Raw genomic sequence first — 23,634 nt, forward strand, 5'->3', positions numbered from 1 at the left:
TAATTAGCCTATAAACTTCAAAAACATTCAATTAGTGTACTCACCTTTCAATTTCACCATTCCATTAGAATTTTTCGTTAACTCATGTCAATTTTCAAAATACCAATTTTTTTTTTTTTTTTAAACAAAAAATAAATAAATTAATTAAAGATTCAGGAGTATTTTTTAAAACTCCGTTAAATCCTTGCAATTTTTTTTTTCTCTTATATTCCTAAAAACATGAGGTTTTTTGAAAATTTAACACCCTCTGTTAAGATTTAATAGATGAAAAAAATTGAAAAATAAATACAATAAATCAAAACTCTTTGAAGTTTTGAGAGGGAATTGCCGATGCGATGAAAATTCAAGTGGTTAAATAAAATTTGCACCAACCATAACCAATTTTGCAATTTTATAGTTTGAAAAGGATTCTACTGTTTTTAATTTTTGGAAGTTAATAACGGGAAAAAAAATTGAGTTAATCAACGTTTACAAATGGTACTTTTTTAAGGACTTAAGAGGGCAGACAATAGCAGGGGGCAAAGTAAGAAATCCCAAATGTTCAACTCTTTTAGTGGCTGAACATTAGTGGACGGGAAGGGGCAAACAATCTCAAGAAAAGGCACACGTATCAAAATTTTCAACCACAAAGTGCACATACGTTGAATGTATTAAAGTTTCAAGGTAGGTTGACATGTGTACAAGCAGAAAGCAATTCCAAGTACCAACAAACAACATGTTAGGCATGTTTTAGTTTTCGCAAAACTTCCCTATCACAAGGAATATTAAAACTTGAAGTTCACCACGATATTTTCTTCACATCTTTGACTATTGAAGAGATGCAATGATGTGTCAATTCAAATGCTACTGCTGATTGCTCATCATTTCCCCCTGGATAGCAAGGAAAAAGAACTCAATTTCAAAAAGAATATGTTTACACGAGGGGAGAGAGAGAGAGAGAGAGAGCATTCACATACGTATTCATCATCAGAGTTATGTTGTCCCCTTTTAGTAGAATACGCCCTAAACAAAAGCAAGATAGAGTTTAGAAGGAGAAACAAGAGAATAGTAATCTTAGCTAGCAGAATATTCTAGTGTTTCACGACCTACCTAATGTCTTTCTGCTCTTCTTTTTTACGTTAACTTCTTCAGCCTCATCCAAAACCAAGTTCATGTACTCGTCAAAGCCCTGAACAACAGAAATGTTGATCATATAATCATGGTAAAAGAAAGATTACGACATGCAAAGGAAGAGAAAAGAGTTTTGTATTTGGTCAGAGTGCAACACATGAATTATATCACAAGAATAATGGTCTTAAATAACAGCATTTTCATGTCTTAAAAGTAACATTGTTCACAAGTTGTTCAAGCAAATGCATGCATTGGCAGTATCAATAATAAGTCATGGAGTTGCACCTTGATTATTAGAGAAACTTTTATTAGAAGCCACTTCTATAATTTTGTAACTAAATTAGCACAAGAATCAATATACTTAACATTAATTTAGATTGCATGATTACAATTTTTAGCAATATTTAGAAAGCATAATTTCACAATTCAAGATTCCCCATAAGCATTGGCATATGTGGTAGACCTTTATTAGTTATTTTTTCACTAGCAAAAATGGGCACTTCTAGGATTGATGATGCATAACAAACTTATAGACCTGAAGGACCATATTATTTCCAATTAACATCAATCATTATAACAAGATGGACAGCACAGCGAATCCTGTGCAGACACGTTCGTGCCTTTAAGTAAGAACAATTTGTCTTTCCAGTAGATCAAGATATTCTATACTTGTAACCTTTTTTGTCTGTTTTTTTTCTTCTCGTTATTTATTTTTTTAATTTATAATAATATTGTGATTATTACTATCATTATTATTATTGTTATTGTCATATTATTTGCATAATTTTGCATTACTCGTAGCAGGTCATTTCAGCAATTTTGACTCGTATAATCAAACTCCCACGTCAACTTAGAACAGTTGGAGCTGGAACAGAAGGAACAAAAATATCTACAAAGCTCAACCAATTCCAAGTCCCTCAACTACTTCAGACAATTCTGAGAGTGGTATCACAATGGCGTTTGGACTAAATAGCATCTAAACCCACCCCCCACCGTCTCCAAAAAAAAAAAAAATTAAAAAAAAAAAAAAGGTAAAAGGGGGGAGGGGTCAATGCCACTTGCGTACGTGAGTTGTACTTCCATATGAAAAGGCAATGCTAATGTTTGAGTTGAAAATGATGTCACACAGCTTAGCATCTGAGGTTGAACGTATTGGTTAGACCTGTGGGCTAGGCCAAGGGTATGTGTGAATAGTTCTGGTTTCAATCGAGGGTTAGGCCAACGGTCTAGTGAGGATAGTCTAGCGTATAGAAATGACATGCTTAGGAAGTTTTCCTTGTAAGAGAGTACCTAGGATGAGATCCTTTAAGACTTTGCCCAGTGTGTGATTTTGAGTTTAGTTTGTGTGTCAAAATGTGAAGATCTAATTCTTCTGTTTGCTCAAATTCCAGTTTACCACCGGATGTAGTTAATTTTGAAAATTTTTCTGTTGAAACTGATTCTGATTTTAAATTTGATAAGTGGAATATCCCCAAGCTAAACGCCAAGGATGTTTACACTACTTCATGGTCTAAATCTGTCTTCAGATCTGAATATTCTGTCAAAACTGTTGAACAAACCTTTGCTATTACCGGCAAAGATCAGACTGACCTTATTTAACAAGAAATTCATTAACAATTCTCTTGCTAAAGGTTATAAGTTTTTGCATGTTGATTCTATGCAAGTTGCTGTCAAGCCATTGACTCGACTTGGTATTAATGCTTCTGTTTTGTTATGCTTGCGTGACGCAAGATTTATTGATTTCAAAACTAGTATCCTTGGAATGATTCAATCTTCCTTGTTTATTGGTCCTGTCCATTTTGATGTCTTCCCCAACATTTCTCTTGCTTTAAATGATATGCATATTTTGAAAGCTTTGACGCTTAATGTTTTAACTTCTGGTTATAATATGGAAGAAGGTAGCAGACCCCTTGCTATCATCTACCGTATTTATTATAAGTTGATGAAGACAAATCTAGATCCAAAAGCTGTGATCAAGAATCCAGGTGAATCTACTTTGTTAATTCAAAGTTCTACTTAGAATGCTAATATCAAAACTCCAAAAATGATTCGCTGGGATGAGATTGACCTCCCCAACGAGTGGCTTTTGAAAGGTGTTGCAAAACCTTCTCGAGTAGTAAACGATGCCTCTAATCTTGATTACATCCAACAATACATGGATGGATCTATCAAAATCAATTTTTCTGATTTAGGACTTTCTAACAGAATCGAAAGACCTCTGTTCGAAAGGCCTCTATTGGTTAACGAACGAAGGAATTCTTTTGCTGGTTCCACAACCTCAGAAGGATTTCGACGTCGTGATAAAAATGTGGATGAGTCCCTTAACGCTCCTCCTCCTCTTTGTCCGATTAACCCTGATTTGAAACTCAAAGGAATTTCTACCGATTCTCAAGTTTCTTCTGCTTTTAATTTTACTAGAAATCATCCCCAAACGGATGACGAAGGTGGATCTGTTTCTCCTTCTGCTTCTGATTTTAATGCTCCTCTTCCCACTGCTCATCATCAGTGTAATGTCATCACTGCCACTGCTCCCATCAAAGATTTCTTTTCTGTCATTGATTGGCCTGCTTTGTCCAAAGATTTCAATTCAAAAGAAAATCGTGCTTTACGACATGCTTACCATGCCAAATATTCTGAAAATGAACAAAATCTCATCAAGGTCAAATGGACTGAGATGATGATTAAGTCCCAAAAACACATTCTGTTTTTTGATTATCTTCAAAAACATTTCTCTGTCGATAATGTTTTGAATGTTGTCAAAAAGAGTTTTACCAAAGAGGATAAATCTGTTATCAGATCTACACATCCTCCTATTGAAAACACTCTTCTTGATGTCAACAAAATTGTTGTTAAATGTTCTCCTTTCAAAACTCATGATAAGGATCCTATTAATAACAATAGGAAAATTATCGAACAAAACAATTTTTGTGCACAATCTTTGCATATTTTAGGACAACAATTGGACCGTATCGAAGAGAAACTTCCCTCTCTCTTCTGATCCAAAAGTTTCCTCTGCTCCTTCTAAAATTGAAAAACCCCTGATTTGAAAAAATCTTCTGGTTTGAAAACGACTTCTCAAATGAACCTTGAGAAAGTCAACAAATTGCTTTCTGAGTTAACTACTGCTCGTGCCAGTTCTTCTGGACAAAACCTTGGCATCAAAAAAGTTTCTTCTTCTGATTCTGAAACTTCTTCTCAAGAATCTATTGATTCTGACATCAGAGTTCTTGAACAAAACTTTAGTAAGATTGAAATGGAGCCAAAACTCCAAAGGATCTTTAACGAATCTAAACCTTTTAATCTTACAAAGAATTTTTATTCCAAACCCACTCCTCCTGATTTACAATTTGAGGAAAGGTTTCTCCAATCCCAATTCTCTGTCTCTGCTGATAAATTGTATGAATGGAATATTGACGGTTTGTCTGAGCAAGAACTGCTCAATAAGATGAATCACATGTCCATGGTTGCTAATGCCTATCTCACTAATTACAATAAAAGCCAAGCTGATATTGTGGATTTACTTGCTACTGGTTTTTCTGGTACTCTTAGAAATTGGTGGGACAATTATCTCACTGAACTAAGAAGAGATCAGATCAGGAAAGCAGTAAAGAGTGATGAAGAAGGATTACCCATTTTTAATGAGCAAATTGGTATGGGTGAACCTGATGGTGTTAACTCCTTGATTTATACAATTATCAAACATTTTGTCGGAACTCCTTCCAATATCACTTCTCGTATTTCTGATTATTTAAACAATCTTCGATGCCCTACTATGTCTGACTATATATGGTATCAAGATGTCTTTCTTTCCCGTGTCATGGTTAGACCTGATAGTCAAAAACCTTATTGGAAAGAAAAATTTATTGATAGATTGCCTTCATTATTTGCTCACAAAGTTAAAGATGAATTGATCAGTTCTGACACTAGTCTCATTGATTTTGAAAACTTGACTTATGGTGATTTGTTTTCAACTGTCAAAAAACTTGGTATTAAGATGTGCATCGATCAAAAGATGATCAGACAACAGCTTAAGAACGCCAAGAAAGCTAAGTATGAAATGGAAAATTTCTGTGAACAGTTTGGATTACCTCGTATTGCTCCTTCCAGAACGCAAAGGAAGAAATCTAAAGCTTTCATGAAATCACCCTCTCCATATTACAATAGTAACAAGAAAAGAAAATTTAATAAACCTAAATTTTCTAAACCTCCTCTTCAACGGAGTAAAGAATCTAAATTTGAAAAATATTTTTCAAAAAATAAATGCTTCAATTGTGGAGAAATAGGACACTATGCTGACAAGTGCCCAAAACCCCCCAAAAAGATTAAAAAAGAGGTTAATGCTTTAAACATCAATGACAATGAAAAGCAAAAAATCTTTAGAATTTTTCAAAACAATGCATTTTCTAATTATTCTTCTGATAATGATTTTCTATCCTCCTCTGATTCTGAATATCGCTCTGCTTCTGATATTTCTACAAATTGTGCCAATTTTGGTTGTACTGAATCTTGCTGCAACCCAAAAACTTGTTCTGTCTTGACCAAATCAGAAGAACAAGAAGATTTGCTTCTTACCCTGATTTCAAAAATTGAAAACCCTGATTTAAAAGAAGAGTATCTTAAAAAACTTAAGAAACTCATGATTAAAGAAGTAGTTGAAAAACCTGTTGGCACTAAAATCTTTCTTGAAGATACCTTGAAACGATTTTCAAAACAAAAATCCAAGGTAGTTACTATCTCAGATTTGCAGCATGAGATTAGTATCATCAAAAAAGACATTGTCAACTTGCAAATTGCCTTGCAAGATGTTAATACTGAAAACAAAGATTTACAACAAAAGCTTTTGCTTTTAAATCTTAACCAATGTTTTCCTGGAAATGTTTCTGATAACGAAACAAATGAGCATGACAATGAGGCTGAATCCAGTCATAAATCTTTGTCCAATGATGTTAAGATTGTCAGTATGATCAGTAAGGTTGTCCCTCCGAGATGGTATTCAAAAGTCAGAATTACCATTTTTCCTGATTATGCTTTTGATGTTTTTGCTTTGATTGATTCTGGTTCTCATTTGAATTGCATTCAAGAAGGATTCATTCCTAGCAAATATTTTGAAAAATCCACAGAACGGTTGCACTCAGCTAGTGGAAGCAAATTGCACATTGATTTTGAATTAAACAATGCATATGTCTGTTTTGATAATATTCATTTCCATATCCCTACTGTTCTTGTAAAAAACATAGGTGAAAGGGTAATTCTTGGAATGCCTTTTCTTGCTTTACTTTATCCATTCTCTGTTGACGAGATTGGTGTTTCAATTATTAAATTTAGTGTTAATATTCAAATACATTTTGCTTCAAAATTTGAAATTGATGTTAATAGGTTGGATATTAAGTTTAGGCAGTCCTCAGACCTAGAGTTGGATAAGGACCCTATTACCATCAGAGTTTTGTCTTGCCTAAACACCCCCTTGACGGTCGTGTTTTCACATAATTCTTTGTTCATACCTATTCCCAACACATGGCGCATATTATTATTTATGCTTTGCAAAAAATAATTTTGACATTATTTTGCATATATTTTATAAAAGTTTTAACCATTTTGGTTTTAATTACTTTCCTTTTGAATTTTTGCAGTGCCACTATGGCTAGCAAAAAGGATAAAGAAAAAATTGGTTCAAAAGCTCTGACTATAAAGTCAAAATCCCCTCTTGCTTCTTCTCTGCCAATTTCCTCTGTTGCCATAACCAACAGATTTGCTCCCTTCTTTCCTGATTCCCAAATGTCGTACTCAAGTACGCTTGCCTCCTCTTATGATCCCTTTTCTGACAAACCAAAAAATCCCTTCATAAGGTATGATAAAACGTCTGCCTATATGACTCTCCCTTATTCCCAGAACTTGTTCTTTGTCGAACTTAATCGTTTTGCTTCTTCTAAATCTGCCGGAGATATTGCCCTCTCCTATTTTCCCTCAAATTTTCATTGGATCCCTGAACATCCTTAGAAAAATTTGGCTTTCTATTCTGCTGTCTTAAAGCAAACTGATTCTGTCTCCTTCAAATCTATTCCTGATAGGAATAATCCACAAAAGATACTTTATCATAGTGTCTATTTCAAACGGATTATCTCTGAAAAGGAATGGGATAACCATCCCTCTGTCGCAAAATCCCTTAACAGATTTTCTATCCCTTGCACATATTATGATTATGTCGATGCTTGGTTCAAATTCTTACTTTATCAAACCTCTGTCTTTGATCATTCCTAGTTTGTTAATTTTGACAAGAATTTTACCGGTATCTTTCCCCTCTGGTTCTCCAGATGGTGGAACCAATTTGGCCTTATCCCTGACATTCTCCCTCTCCAATTAGTTGAAGCTTTCCAACTATTCAAGAATAACTTCAAAGTTGATTCTTATGGTTCTAAGTTTCCAGCTATGCTTTATTTTGTCATAAAATACAAAATTCCATGGATTCTGAAATGGAAATATCACCTTTCAGAAGACAAGATCCAACGACAATGGTTTATCAAATGGTGGGATAAATGCTCACTAGTTGATGACATTGTTATCTTTGTCAAAAGTATGTCTCAGGCCCTCAAGGCCCCTGCTTTGCCACTAACGGCTAAATCCCCACTCCTGACTACTCCCAGCATGTTTTCCTCCCCAAAAGAAGAAAAGGAAATATCCCCTGTTTCTTCCCCCTCTTCTGCATCCAGCTCTTCCAAGAAGAAATCTTCTTCCAAGAAAGAGAAGATTAAAGCCCTTCTTGCTGCCCTAGAAGATGATTCTGACAACGACGAAGAAGACGAAAAGTCTGCATCGTCCCAGAAGCCCCTTCAGAATCCCTATTATGAAGACACACAAGAATACTATCCTTACCCAGGGATTGAAGACTTGTGAAAAGCCTCATAACGGCTCTTGATTGGTCCTTAACGACCACAATGTTCTCAAGAAAAAGAACTGCTACCATTCCATTGACGGTTCGTTCTCAGTTCACTGACCATGACGTCAGCAAAGCAAAATTTGTGATCTCCAACGGATCACTGTTCATTATGTTTTGAAGTTACTGTGCAAAATCACTGTTCACTTTTACTGTTCATTGTCCGGATGACACTGTACAAGATTATTGTTCAGACGCACTGTTCACTTCACTGTTCATGATTTGTTTGCTGACACTACAGTGCCGACAGCAACTGTTCAAGATTGGTTACTTTCACTGTTCCAGATTGGAGTCAGACGTGCCTCTACTGTTCACATGTGACCGCACTGACGCGGCATATGCTTTCACTGTTTTGTCCATGATTGTATTTTGTTTTATGCAATGTATTCAGCCTATATAACGGGCTCCCCTTCCCCCATTGTAAGGCAGAGGTTTTCGAGAGGTTATCAAGAGTTTTCAGAACTCTTCCTCAGAAACTTTCTTGCCATTCCCCTGTCTTCTATTTCACCTGTCTCTTACTTCAGTAAGTCCTAACACTTACTCTTGTAAGCCTTGTCAAAAATCTGTAACGATTTTAAGCTTTTTAACAAGCTTTGTTTATCTTATCAACTGTCTTTAATTTCAGTTTTATATCTTGATTATTCAACTGTCATTACCGCCTTTTTGGACTGTTTTACTGCTTTGATTTAAAGTATCTTATTGCATGTACATCACTCTCCCCTATCCCTTGCATCTATATGCATTCTGCACTTCCTCCCCCTCCCGTTGTTGGGTTTCTGAGGAAGAGTTCTGGAAGCTCTTGATAACCTCTCGAAAACCTCTACCTTACAATGGGGGAGGGGAGCCCGTTATATAGGCTGATTAAATTGCATAAAACAAAATACAATAATGGACAAAACAGTGAAAGCATATGCCGCGTCAGTGCGGTCACATGTGAACAGTAGAGGCACGTCTGGCGCCAATCTGGAACAGTGAAAGTAACCAATCTTGAACAGTTGCTGTCGGCACTGTAGTGTCGGCAGACAAATCATGAACAGTGAAGTGAACAGTGCGTCTGAACAATAATCCTGTACAGTATCGTCCGGACAATGAACAGTAAAAGTGAACAGTGATTTTGCACAGTAACTTCAAAACATAATGAACAGTGACCCGTTGGAGATCACAAATTTTGCTTTGCTGACGTCATGGTCAGTGAACTGAGAACGAACCGTCAATGGAATGGTAGCAGTTCTTTTTCTTGAGAACATTGTGGTCGTTAAGGACCAATCAAGAGCCGTTATGAGGCTTTTCACAAGTCTTCAATCCCTGGGTAAGGATAGTATTCTTGTGTGTCTTCATAATAGGGATTCTGGAGGGGCTTCTGGGACGATGCAGACTTTTCGTCTTCTTCGTCGTTGTCAGAATCATCTTCTAGGGCAACAAGAAGGGCTTTAATCTTCTCTTTCTTGGAAGAAGATTTCTTCTTGGAAGAGCTGGATGCAGAAGAGGGGGAAGAAACAGGGGATATTTCCTTTTCTCCTTTTGGGGAGGAAAACATGCTGGGAGTAATCAGGAGTGGGGATTTAGCCGTTAGTGGCAAAGCAGGGGCCTTGAGGGCCTGAGACATATATATATATATTAGTGGTAGTTGCCAAGGAAATGAGCACTAGCCATATGATAAAGAATATGATCTTGCAATTTCAAATGATTAAGATTATGCTCAGATTCCGGACTTCACATTACATCCCACCTATTAGGTTTTAGATATTCACTCATTTCAGTGATCAAAACAAGGGTTTTAAACTTTTTATCACCCATGTGTTTTGGTGTAAAAAGTTAGGCATAGATCTCAAGTTCTTGTACTACCGTTAACAAGACCATCAGATACTGTCATGACGAGATGCGTGATAAAAGACTTCAAAAGCCTACCCAACAAGACAATCAACAGGATTGTCAGATAGACACCCAAACGCTACATGAAATGGGACTCCCGAGAGCACCATCAACAAGACCATCATAAGAACGTCCCGACTCTGCTTGCAAAAAGGGAACTCCCGAGAACACTATTAGATGGACCATCAACAGACCGTCATGACGCTACTTATGGAAGGTGCCTACCCAAGAGCACTATCAGGAAGATTGTCCTAACTTTGTTGAGTTTCATACTAAAGTTAGCGATGAAACTCTAGGAAGAATTCTGATGGTGTCTTGACGTTACTCAAACTCCTACGTAAAGCTGTCTTTTTACACGTTGCAACAAGGGTTTTCTCCATCCTAAAAATAGATAAGGATGTTCATTGTATTGTTGTCGAAGTCTAAGCCAACCTTTTGAGAGGTTGCCTAGCTTCACCCTTGTTGTGAGCCAAGAGAGCCATTGTTAAGAGCTTTCAATACTTTCTCTTTCTTGGACTTTATATTTCAAACCACACACCAAACTAAACCTTCAACCGCTTGAAGTCTACCGGTGGGTCAATAAGAAAATCATATAAAGAAGATTGGACAGTCAAGAGCTGGAGCTGCTGAGGAGGCAGGGAAGAAAGTGAGAAGCTTGTCTTGCATACACTATTCTAAACCTTTTAGGTGATGCCGATTCCTACTTCCCAAACTTTCAAACATTTTTTGACTTGCAGCTATTATCTCTTGCTCTACAAGCTTGTTGACGAAAGAAAAGGTTTCAAGGAGTTTAACTTCAATAAGGATGGAGTGTAAAACCCTCCAATCACATGCTAGCACGTTAGCATTTTACAAATCACCCAATAGACTCTAGCACACCCAATCTTCAAGCCTTGAGGGGGTGGCCAACCACCCCCAAAAGCTTTAGGGGTTGTCCGGCCACCCCCAAAAGCCTTAGGAGGTGGTTTGGACACTTCATCAAGGCTTAAGGGGGTGCCTAGCAACCCCCAAAAAAGCCAAAGGGGTATGGTTGGACCACCCTAAGAGCATCCCCAGCAATAGTGGTTCTTTTTACTACCCAAAACACACCTTTTGTTATTTTAACTACAAACTTTTCAATACAAACTCCAACAAAATACCTATTCACTCTATTTTCCTTAAATATTATTTTCCAATTTTTTTATTCATTTTTTCCTCTCCTCTTTCTCTGTTTATCACTCTCTATGATCTCTCCTCAGTCAGCAAAGAACCAAAGACACCCAAAGCAAGAACAATACAGCCAACACATCTCCACTGATGTAGGACGATATTTACCTATATTTTCTGTAAAAACGAAAATAAAGAAAATATCAAAAATGATATTGGAGCAGCGCCGGTTGATCAGAATATTACCCGTTATCAGACAATGGAAGTACAAAAGGAAATATTGTCATGATTCCCACTGATTGTCAATTTTTATATTAGGATTTTATTTTTATTTTAATAGGACTTTATTTTTTTAATAGGGTTAGATTTGCTTTAATTATTTTCCTTTCCTTACTAGGATTATGTTTACTATTACTATTAAGATTATGTTTACTTTCCTACTAGGATTAGATTTACTTTCTCTATTATGATTAAATTTACTTTCTCTACTAGAAATAGGGTTACTTTCTCTGCAAGCATTTCTTTTCTATAAATAGGCTTGCTTATTATGTAAAACAGAATCCATTGAATTATTATCAAATCCGAAAATTCTCTCTCAAATACTCTGCGGAGTTTTATCTTTCTTTTAACCTGTGGACTTGTTTTTATCTTTTTGGGTAGAAGACGAAAACACTTCTCCTTGCAGAATCAAAGACGCTGCTTTTTGATTAGTTACCTTAGTTTTCCGCTACGTCAATTGGTATCAAAGCAGGCTTTATCTTGATCATGACCAATCAACGCAACGGTGACAAACTTCTCCAACAACGCCGCTTGTAGGGGAGGGACTCTTTCGAGAGCCAAATTCAAGGGGTATCCGAACCGGCATTATCAGAATTTGATAGCCAACTTATACTACAACAACAACTTCTATGACGATGCCGTTCGTGAGAGAGATGTTGTTTTGAGATTCGACTACCAACGATACATCAAGCGATTAGAAGCTCCTTTTAGAGCCGAATTCCAAGAGCTCCAGCAAACGGAGCAGATGATGTAACAAGAGGTGCACCAGTTGTGCAAGTCGTTTGAACGCAAGCAAATGCATGCCCATTGGAATCACAGAGACACCCGGGAGTACCGGATGAATATCGATCGCCCTTCATTCGATGGTTATCTTCACATTGAAAATTACCTTGACTGGATAATGAAGGTAGAAAGATTCTTTGAGTACATGTGTATTCCAGAAGAAAAGAAGGTGAAGTTGGTGGCTTATAAGCTCAAAGGTGGAGCATCCACTTGGTGGGAATGGTTGAAGCTCTCTCGATCTAGGGAAGGAAAAAGACCCGTGACATCTTGGCCCAAGATGAAGCAGTTACTCAATGCCCGGTTCCTACCACCAGATGACTATGGGATCCAAAGGGAACCTGTTCAGTATCCTTATGTTGACCGATTTCGTGAGGATGACGTAAGCCACTTTCGTCATATCCATAATCATCTTCATAACTCTCCAAATAGGCCCTTCGCCTATAAAGAGAATTTTAATTATGGTGAAGAAGTTGTAGAAAATGTTAAGTTGGTTGAAGAAGTGGAGTTGCCGTTAGAGAAAACATATGTGCAACCACCATCATTGATTCCAACGACCACATCAATGCTGGAACAGCTACCGCCTCCTCCACCACAAGTGAAACTTCCTCCACCACAGTTGCAACCTCCTCCACCGCAGATGCAACCTCCTCCACCACAGGTGCAACTCATCACGATTACCACAAAAATTGGCGATCCTTTGGAAGATAACGGTGAAGTTGAAGAGGACGACCATGAAGAAATCGTTGGGGGAATTTTATGGAAAATGACAAAAAGGAGAAAACGTGTCTTGGTGAAAACTATGTAGATTTCTCCAAATATATTTCTGCGGAGGAGCTATGCGTGCCATGTCCCAAAAAAAACTCGAGGACGAGTTTTTTTCAAGTGGGGGTGTCTGATGTAGGACGATATTTAACTATATTTTTCGTAAAAAAGAAAATAAAGAAAATATCAAAAATGATATTGGAACATCACCGATTGATCAGAATATTACCCGTTATCAGACAATGGAAGTACAAAATGAAATATTGTCACGATTCCCGCTAATTGTCAATTTTTATATTAGGATTTTATTTTTATTTTAATAGGATTTTATTTCTTTAATAGGGTTAGATTTGCTTTAATTATTTTCTTTTCCTTATTAGGATTAGGTTTACTATTGTTATTAGGATTATGTTTGCTATTACTACTAGGATTATGTTTACTTTCTCTACTAGGATTAGATTTACTTTCTCTACAAGTATTTCTCTTCTATAAATAGGCTTGCTTATTATGTAAAACAGAATCCATTGAATTATTATAAAATCAGAGAATTCTCTTCCAAATACTCTGCGGAGTTTTATCTTTCTTTTAACCTGCGGGCTTGTTTTTATCTTTTTGGGTAGCAAACAAAGACACTTCTGCTTATAGAATCAAAGACACTACTCTTTATTAGTTACATTAGTCTTCCGCTACGTCATCCAGAGTCGGTTACCACCCAATAGGCCAAAACACCCTCAATTTCACCCCCAATTGGCCATAACTCACAACACCAGTTTGTGTCAATACAAGAAGGAGACGAGACACCCATCTGGCTTGCAAATAATCATTTGGAATATTAAACCCAAATCCCATCGCTGCCACCAAGACTGGAGAGCCACCAGCAGTGTTCAGGCGAGCTGTGTTGCGGTGGAAGCTGTAGGGGAAGATGAGGGACTTAGGGTTGGAGGAGTAGAGGCCGTAGGGGAAGATGAGGGACTTAGGGTTGGACGAGTGGAGGCCGTAGGGGAAGATGAGGGACTTAGGGTTGGAGGAGTGGAGGCCGTAGCGGAAGATTTGGAAGATTTAAAAGAAATCTTGAGAATGTTAATCTTTGGAGGAGCTGGAATCTTAATGAAGAAATTTTGGGTTAATAGATGGTTGTGTTGTATTTCTGATGTTTTTGTAGAACTTGCAGAAGGTGTTTCTAGGCTGTATGTGTTTTGTTTTGAGCTGTGTTGTTTTAGTTTGGTTTTTGCTCTCTTAGCTAGTTGATTGGCTATAGGCTGGTTTTGGAGTTTGATACAAGATGTATTGTTGCTTTCAGCATTGAGTTGAAGAGTTTTTGTTTTTGTGTTTGGGTGTTTATAAATTGCTTATTCATCAAAAAAGATGAGGGTGAGTCATTGGGTTGAGCTCTCCATGAGGAACCAGCCAAAGGTGGGGTACATGGTGGAGCCCCACCCTGGATGTTGGTGCTTGCCGTAGGGTGCTTGGAGGAACCCAAGCAGAGGATGAGGGTTGGGGTCCCATGAGGTAGAGGGTCAATAGGCTGTGGTGGAACAAACTCTGATCTAAGACCATGTTTGCGTCTGTGGGCGGAGAGTTTGAGAGTGAAGCATTGAGGAAGAGGGAGAGGGAGAGAGAAAGGAAAAGAGAAATGATTAAAATAATAGTTCAATGAGTTACAATGAACTTTCACATATGCTGGAGACGAAAAATGGCTCATAATAGCTATATTTAGCTATTATGAACCCTTTAACTACTCTGCTAGAGTTGCTCTAAGGCTTTTTGTGGTGTTCGACCACCTTGTCAAGACTTTTTGGGGTAGCCATCCCCCCAAAGGCTTTTTGGGGGTGGTCAGCCATCCCCTCAAAAGGCTTTAGGAGGTGGCCAACACCCCTTCAAGGCTTTTCGTGGGTGGGCGATGACCGGCGAAAGGGTGGCCCAGTCACCCCTTCTAAGTGTTTCAGGTCCTCTCTAGGCTTTTTGGGGTGGTGGCCGCCCCTAATGCTTTTGGGGGTGGCCAAAATGCCCTTAAGGCTTTTTGAGTAGTTGGCCACCCCCTTAAGGCTTGAGATTGGGTATGCTAGAGTCTATTGGGTGATTTGTGAAATGATGATATGTCAGCATGTGATTGGAAGGAGTAAAACAAGGGTTTTACACCCCATCCTCATTGAAGTTAATTTCTGCCATAAGTCATTTGAACAAACAGGTATAAGTTGAGCAAATAGTTGATGGCTAGATTATGCTCATATATTCGTAACGAGCATAAATCATGCTACCTAACATAACAATGAAAGGTGCTGATGGCTGCAGCATCTGTTTTCCCTTTTCAAATTTCTCTTTTTCTTGTTCAAGGTCACAAACCTCACATGATCAGGTTCAAAGGGGACAGATTCAAACAAGTCCAATTTTCATTTCATCTTCTAATCAGGCTCCAGTGACAGGTTTCTTTGATCTGAAAGTGGAGCCGTCCCTTAACTTGACACCTTCTGCTTCTCAAGTTAAGCCACACTACAGGAGCTAAAGAAACCAAAAGACTACCAACTGCAGCTTTTCGTTAATCTTCTAGTCACTACAATTTTTGCTTAATTTTCCAATCACATTCCAGGAGATTTCTTTGGTCTGAAAGTGGAACTCTTCCTTAACTTGGTTCCTTAACTCTCTCTCTCTCTCTCTCTCTCTCTCTCTCTTCTAATTAGGTTCAGGAGATTTCTTTGGCCTGAAATGTAACTCTTCCTTAACCTGGCCCCTTCTACTTGATAAGTTAAGGGAGCGCTCCACTTTGATTGGCCTCTCTCTCTCTCTCTCTCTCTCTCTCTCTTCTAATTAGGTTCAGGAGATTTCTTTGGCCTGAAATGTAACTCTTCCTTAACTTGGCCCCTTCTACTTGATAAGTTAAGGGAGCACTCCACTTTGAGACCAGAGAAACAAAAAGACTAACTGCAGTTTTTCTTTATCTAGTCTCTCTCCTTTTATTCTTCTGAATCAGGGGTTAGCTTGTCACAGTTCAACTGCAGTATAATTAGAAGTATCATCCACCCCCAGAATCAGTTACTTCATGAATTCGAGCTAGGTTACCTCCACATGACAGCATTGACAGGATTTGCTAAAGATAATATCAGCTTTAACAGTCCAACAGAATTTGTTTGCCAATTTCAACTCTAACAGAACCTCTATTTACCTGCGACAAATTTACCCACTGTTCATAGAAGAGGGGTAAACATAATAACAATTGAATTTCTTAGCTCATCTAGCACCCTCCCTCCCCAAACAAAACTGTTATTATAGAAGAAGAGCTTGGACCCCAAGATGTCGTTCAATAAGGCTGAAATAATCCCTAATTCCTTAAACATTAAACAAAGGTCAGTCATATTCTCCTATTCTCCCGTCACTACCTTGAATTGGGCTCTTTTTTTGTGTTAAGGATATTTGTCCAGTGGTGGGGCTTTTGAGTGAGGAGAATGACTAATGAGGATCAAACTATGGCTCTCCTAACAGCCATTGACGAGGGTCATTCTCTGGAGGTTAAGGATACTTGTTCTAGAGGTAGAAGGGAGCTTCTAAACTTAAAATGCTCTATAAACTATGAAATTACAGGTGCTTCCTCAAGGCGTGGGAAAGGCAAGGCTCATGTTTTTTAGCGTTGAGCGCTTCGTGTGGGTCTCGGGCTTGAGGGCCTTTGGTGTATTGTGGATTTTTGGTGTTTTGTGGGATTTTAGTGTTTTGTAGGTTTTTCTTTTGCTTGCTCTAGGTAGGTGCTTCCCTTTGTATAGGGGCAGTGTACCTAAGGCGCCTTACACTTTTTATAAATGTTTTCCATTACTCATCAAAAAAAATATACATGTATTATCCTATTAAGTGAACAGATAGAAACTTCCCATTTTGACCTTTCCATTCAATACTTAATCTAACTATCACTTGATTTAGAAAGAAGAAACAAATTTTTTTTCTTTCTCCAGTTATAAAAGAAAAGAACGGCAACATGTGACCATGTATTTAGGCTTTAGCATGTTTCTTTCCTCAAATGGTCTGACAGTAAAGCTTCCTCTAGAGTCCACTTTGCTTTAACAGAGAACCACCTATCTCAAAAGTGAAGAAGGCTGCATAATTGCCCATAAATGTGGTATATCTCTATGCACCATCAGCCATTCTTTTTTTGATAAGTAATTGGCCCCAAGGGGAAGGGGAAGGGGAAGGGGAGATTTGAACCGCACCATCAGCCATTCTGACACACTAGCATCTATTATCACTACTTATGTACATGGAATAAACATGCTTGCCAGTGAAAGTGACAAGAAATTTACTCTTTTTTCTTAAAATATTTCCTCTCTTTGAAGTTCAATTTCTTTAAGCACAAATTTTTATTTATATGGTAAAGAGGAACTATCGAGACCATGCTATTTTGACTATTGCTATAAACCAGCATCAGAAATATTACTCTAAGATTTCAACATAATGCTCTATAAACTTCTAGGAGGAGAAGATGCAGAAAGGTAAATGTAGCAGTGGCAAGTTTCCCTGACAAAAAAGCACAAACAGAAATAGCCCCAAATACTAATTATTGGAGGATTGAAACTTAAGAACTTATAATATAGACTATTCTCAAACTATTACTAATTATTGGAGGATTGAAGCTTAAGAACTTGGAATGTAGAATATTCTCCAACTATTACGATAATCCCCAACATAAAAATTAGTCATTAATGATATAATAATGAAGGGTGAAAGCATACAATAATACGGCCTTCAATGCGCAAATCCTTCTGCTCAAAAAGCCAAATCTGAATGCGAGCTTTCTGCATCGAATTTCAATTCACTAGAACCAGTAAGCAAGCAGCAAATACAGACACAAATCTATCAACAAAGAATCTTATCACTGAGGAAAATCTAACTTACGCTTTGAAGAAACCTGAAAATCAGATTCTGAAACCACAGAAGAAGACGAATCATTTACATAGATAGTAGAAATTACGAGAAATATAACCAAAAAAAAAAAAAACATCAACTTCTTTTAGACGAAGAAGAGATGGTATAACTATGCACATACGATGGGTTGAGTCATGATCCTCTGAACTTTGGTGCTCGCCATGGCTGCTGATACTGCTTTCTCACTCCCAATCTGTCACTCAACGCTCGCAAGGAAGCCCTAACTGTAATGCTATATTATGTCCCAAGTAATGCAAAAGCCTTTACAAGTAGGGGAGAATAAAGCGCGGCGGGGAGGGCAAAAGTTAAAACCCGCCCGTAACCGCTTAACACGCCCGTATCGCCCCGACCCGCCCGCAAATTCGCGGATTCTGATGTTCGAACTTTGAAGTGCGGCTGCGGGTTGTTTTTTGTTTAATTCATTTGGAAAGGCTTTTAAAAGTTATTGGGGTAATTACATTTGAGAAATGCTAACTCTTTTATTAATATATAGGTATTAACATTATGTGAAGCTTATTTATTGGAGAGAACCAAAATAATTAATAAATAAAAAATGCTACGAATATCAATAAATAAACTCCACCTCATATTAGTACTCAAATCGGGACTTTTAGTATGGGAGACGAAGGTACATAGATACATACAATTTCCTATATATATATATATATATATATATATATGTTTGCACGTATTTATGTAAAATAAAAATAAAGAAGTCTCAAATTTAATTTCATAGTAAATCATAAGTGATTAATGTATGCAAAAAGTTACATGTCTATAAAATCATTTTATAAAAGATCAAGAGAACTTTCCTTTTGGAATACACAAGTTTCCTATTTTGCTAGACATATACAAATAAATAAATAAAAGACTCAAAAAAATAACTTAGGGTCTCCTTTTAATGAAATAAAATTAATCAATTATCATCTCTTATGTAAAATTCTTAGCAATTTCTCAGGAAATATTTTCAATATATATATTATTTTGTGTCTTGAAAATGTTTTAAATTGAAGGTTTTAAATAGCATTGATTGAAGATTGTCCCTTGGAAAGAGAAGATTTTGTTGTCATCTATAAGAGCACTAGCAGTAGCTTCCCAACTATTTTTCCTCAATTTAGAGAATAAAACTACTTTTTGATTCCCTATAAAAAAACATTTCACATAGATTTCCTTATTTTCCCCTATATGAATTAAATACTATTTTTTTTTTTAGGATTAAATACTTCAGACCCCCTGGGGTTTTATAGCTTTATTTTTTCCTCTATGGGGTTTCATTTTTATCACAGGAGGTCCATGTGGTTTTGATAATAGACCAAGTTAGTCCTCCGTTAGTTGACTTAACGGAATTTCACGTGGACCAATCAAATATTGACACGTGGCACATACTTAATTTTAAAAAAAAAAATTAAAAAAAAAATGCATTTTCTAAAAAAAAAAAACAAAAAAGATTGGGCCACCTTTGGCCATGGGGTGGCTGACCTATCTGGCTAGGATGGGGTGGATCGGCCACCTTGGAGCCAGGGGTGGTAGAAATGAGGGCCACCCCATGGAGCCCTTGGGGGGTGGCCAGAAACCACTGATGAATTTGGGGTGGTTTTGTCCTGCCAGGCCAGAGCCACTTGGGAATGGCAGACCACTGATCTTTTTCTTTGTTTTTTTTGTTTTTATTTTTTAGAAAATACTTTTTTTTAAAATTTGTTTTTTTGAAAAAAAAAATTAAGTATGTGCCACGTGTCAGCATTTGATTGGTACACGTGGAATTCCGTTAAGGAAACTGACGAAGGACTAACTTAGTCTATTATCAAAACCACAGGGACCTCCTGTGATAAAAATGAAATCACAGGGGGAAAAAATAAAGTTGTGAAACCCTAGGGACTAATTTAGTATTTAACCTTTTTTTTTTTTTTTTTATCATTACAACCAATGAGAGATGAGAGAGAATTGTTGGAGCATGTGAAGGAGAGATGAGAGAATGAGATGTTTTATAATTTAATAATGCATAAGGAGTCTACCGTGTTTCCCAATGCATTGGGAAACATTGTAGATGTCATTTGATGTTGGTTAAATTTGGGGCTTCTGATGTGGATGCTTTTTTGTGGTTTTTTTTTAGATTTTTCCTAAACATAGGGAATGGAATGGGCTATAGGGAGTTTGCTGCTAGTGCTCTAAGGCCCAACAAACTTAACCTATTAAATGAACTATGCTAGGATACACTCTAGTACTTGTTATAGTACCCATGACGTGGGCTGTAGGGCGCTTTGATGGCGCATTTGGCACGAAGCATCAGAGCGAGGAGCAATCTGATCATGACCATTCATTTTTGGACGGTCAAGATCGTTTGATCTAAACCGTGGGATACTTCTTAGGTAAATCCAATGGTTGGATTTATTGGACTGTAATTAAAGTTAATTGTAAAATCAAATTAACTTTGATCTAACGGTTGAGATTAAATAATTAAGATATAATAATTATTATTAGATAATTATTTAATCTAACAGTTAGAATTAAGTATCTGTTGGATAAGCAGTTTAATTTCGAAATTCAAAACAGCAGTTTAATTTCAAAATTTGAAATTTTCTGAGCAGTTTATTTTGAGTGGATAATTATCTCTTATTATTCAATTCTTTTAAAAACTCTTCTCTGTAATTTATTTTAATATTATTAGAGTCTTTGTCTTTTAATCGGATAGAAAATGTGAGGATATTTTCGGGTTTTAATTTCGTTTGTTAAAAACTATAGGAAGAAAACATCATGTTCAAGTTGTAGTGATGGATAAGGGCAAAGTTATTTCTAAGGGCAGTGATTGAAGAAAACATGTTCAGACTCCTGCTAGTGTACATGTTCAGCCTTCTTAGGCTGCTACTGTAAGTATATATTACTTTAAGTTGTCATTTGCTTTCAAACGCCTATTTTGTTCATATCTAACTTTATTAACTTTTTCATATGCTATCATAAACCAATTGATGTTGAACAGAAAAGTAAATCCACACTGCCATCCACATCTGTTGATACAAGATCGAGGACTTTGGAACTTAAATATGTGAATGAAACAACTGCAGAGTGGTTTGGATAGTAAAGCAAGAAGAGTGGTTGTACCAACAGTGGAGAAGGGAATCCAGCTAATGGAAGCAAAGAAGAAGAAACAGAAATGACCTGCTTGGCAACATTGATGGACACTAATGTTTAGGGCTTTTAGACAATATTTTGTTATGAATGAAACTTTTGGTTGTAACTTTTTGAGATTTGTTGAACTTTTGATTGTAACTTTATAGTTTGCTTAACCTTTTGGGATGTGTATATTAGGCCCATAAACTTATGGTAAATGTTTTTTATGTTGATGATAGTTGGTAACGTGGGTCAATCACTACAAGAATCAATTTTTTTGGTCACGGACCATTAGTAATGTGTATATGGTGTTAACACGTTACTAAAGTTTAGCAACGTGTCTATGGTAACATGTCTGACGGGTTGTGAAATTGGACGTAACTATTTCAACTTTTGTAACATGTCAGATTCTGACACGTTACCATTTGGTAACGTGTCAGATTCCATTTGGTAACGTGTCAAAATCTGACACGTTACAATTGGTTGTAACGTGTCATATTCTGACACATTACGATTTGGTAACGTGTCAGAATCTGACACGTTACCACACATGGTAACATGTCGTTACCGAATGGTAACGTGTCAGATTCTAACATGTTACATTTTTTGGTAACGTGTCAGATTTTGACATGTTACCTTTTTGGTAACGTGTCAGATTTTGACATGTTACCATTTTGACACGTTACCATTTGGTAACGTGTCAAAATCTGACATGTTACTAAAGTTGATAGGGAATTTTTTTTTTTTTTTTTCTAATTTTCTCGGGTCATTATACTAAAATTTTCTCCGCTCGACACCTGATATACAAGTTACATATAATGACAATCCAATAATCTAATCCAAAATCCAATAATCTAATCCAACATCAAATACATATATAATCACAATAATCTATCAATTCAACTATATATAACCACAATCCAACTACCACAAATAATCCAACTCTAAATGTATATATACACATCAACGTAGGAAATAGTAAAATACAATACAACTAACGTTATATACAAATACAAAAAACATAAGCCTTAAACAAACACTACTCCGACCAAAGCTGAGTGAACATCATCGTGACCCAATTCGTCTTCTCGACTTCTCCGCACTAACTGCAAAAGATAAAACAAACAATCAATCAGTTAATTAACATTTGTGATATAATATTTTAAACTCCTAATAAATGAGCAATGTCAAAGTAAGTGATGTGACAATTGAATAATTGTCACATATACAACCTCGACATACATATTTGCACGACCTATACACAAACACATATACATCTACATATACATTTATTCAATGAGGCGGCTTCAACAAATATGGTAAGATTAACTATGCAAAGCTCCAATCACAACCAAACCAATCAGGAACAACAAAGTAGATTATTTTGAGTTTATATATATGCTAAATTATATATATACTCACGAGGTGCCTGAACGATGGGTATAATGTCTTGACAAATGAGACTTCTGTCCAGTCGGCGTCTGGTGTTGGGTTTCATTGTGATCATCGTCCTCAGCTTCTACTCTTACGTCATCTACACATATTACTTTGCAATTGTGTTATGTACAATTGTGTTAGATACGAACAAAGTTTATTTACCAAACAAAATTACTAGCCCTTAAAATGATATTCATCTTGTAAGATAATCGTGTTAATCAAATAGAAATAATAAAAATATAATGTTACATGATCGGCTATCAACTGAGGATCTCACAATTACTCGGGCTGGGGACTCTGCATCTTGCAGATTCCTGATTGTCGTCACCTCCGGCTTGGACCTCATACGTCTTGACCTCTTAAGGCTGCGAATTTGGGCCTCATACGCTGCCATCTGCTCAGTCACCCGCGTAGTCACCGCCATAGTAATCTCCTCACTCTGTTGTGCCAGCCTCCCATCCATTTGCTCCATGTGCTTCTCCCTCTCAGCTTCAATGGCTCTTTCACGTTTTTCACGCGAGACCATCATCCCACCACGGTTCTGCGATCGTACTTGGGACGGTGTATAGTATGAGTAGATGGTGCCACGTGCAGGCAAAATATTCTTATTGACCCCTCGAACACAACCCGCATACTTAGGCTTATTGTCGTGCGTCTGAGCATAAGCGTTATTCGGTGTCCACCTAATCGTCCCCTGGGCCCTTCTACCTGTTTCACAGGGTCATTTTCCAATAACTCCTCCATCCGTGCCTATACATGAGCATTGTTATATATATAATTGTTATTATTAAATTCACTTTACCCTCCTGAAGTTTTAGGAATTTTTCAATTCGAACCCCAATGTTTAAAAGTTAGCAATGTACCCCTTGTAGTGCCCCAGAATTTTCAAAGCTATTTAAATAGATTATTTCGATAATGATGTTATTTTAACATCTATTGTAGCTAAGGATTTTAATTCTTGGAAAATTTATGGTGTTACAGAGAGTGGTAATTAAAGAATGGTAATTGGTGAAATAATAGGATAGTAAATGGGAGGAAGAATTGTATGGGTAGTCAATGGTAGGTATAAGGAGGGTTGAATTTTGAATAAGAAGGTATAATAGTCAATGGTAGGTATAAGGAGGGTTGAATTTTGAATAAGAAGGTATAATAGTCAATGGTAGGTATAAGGAGGGTAGAATTTTGAATAAGAAGGTAAAATAATCAATGGTAGGTATAAGGAGGGTAGAATTTTAAATAAGAATGTAGAATAGTCAATTATAGGTATACTAAGTGGGTAGGTGGAATAGTAAAATGAAGGTATA

At 36.9% G+C, this 23,634-nt stretch overlaps 1 protein-coding gene across 1 annotated transcript; it reads right to left on the minus strand.

The window, feature by feature from the left end:
• Positions 1–612: 612 nt before the first annotated feature.
• Positions 613–18,068, minus strand: LOC132187291 (uncharacterized). Its single transcript, XM_059601556.1, has 6 exons — positions 17,910–18,068; positions 17,759–17,785; positions 17,596–17,658; positions 1,090–1,168; positions 957–1,002; positions 613–870 (listed from the first exon to the last, which is right to left on the minus strand). Exons 1-6 carry the CDS (start codon positions 17,949–17,951, stop codon positions 861–863), a joined length of 267 nt encoding a protein of 88 aa, XP_059457539.1. The 5' UTR covers positions 17,952–18,068; the 3' UTR covers positions 613–860.
• Positions 18,069–23,634: the final 5,566 nt, after the last annotated feature.

This window comes from Corylus avellana, chromosome ca7 (genome assembly GCF_901000735.1).
Source record: "Corylus avellana chromosome ca7, CavTom2PMs-1.0".
Classification (NCBI taxonomy): Eukaryota; Viridiplantae; Streptophyta; class Magnoliopsida; order Fagales; family Betulaceae; genus Corylus; species Corylus avellana.

Coding starts and splice junctions, on each gene's coding strand:
- LOC132187291 (XM_059601556.1), bottom strand. CDS start 17,951: ATGGCGAGCACCAAAGTTCAGAGGATCATGACTCAACCCATC. Junction 17,786..17,909: donor GGATCATGACTCAACCCATC/GTATGTGCATAG, acceptor CTGTGGTTTCAG/AATCTGATTTTCAGGTTTCT. Junction 1,169..17,595: donor GCATTGAAGGCCGTATTATT/GTATGCTTTCAC, acceptor TCTGTTGTTCAG/GGCTTTGACGAGTACATGAA.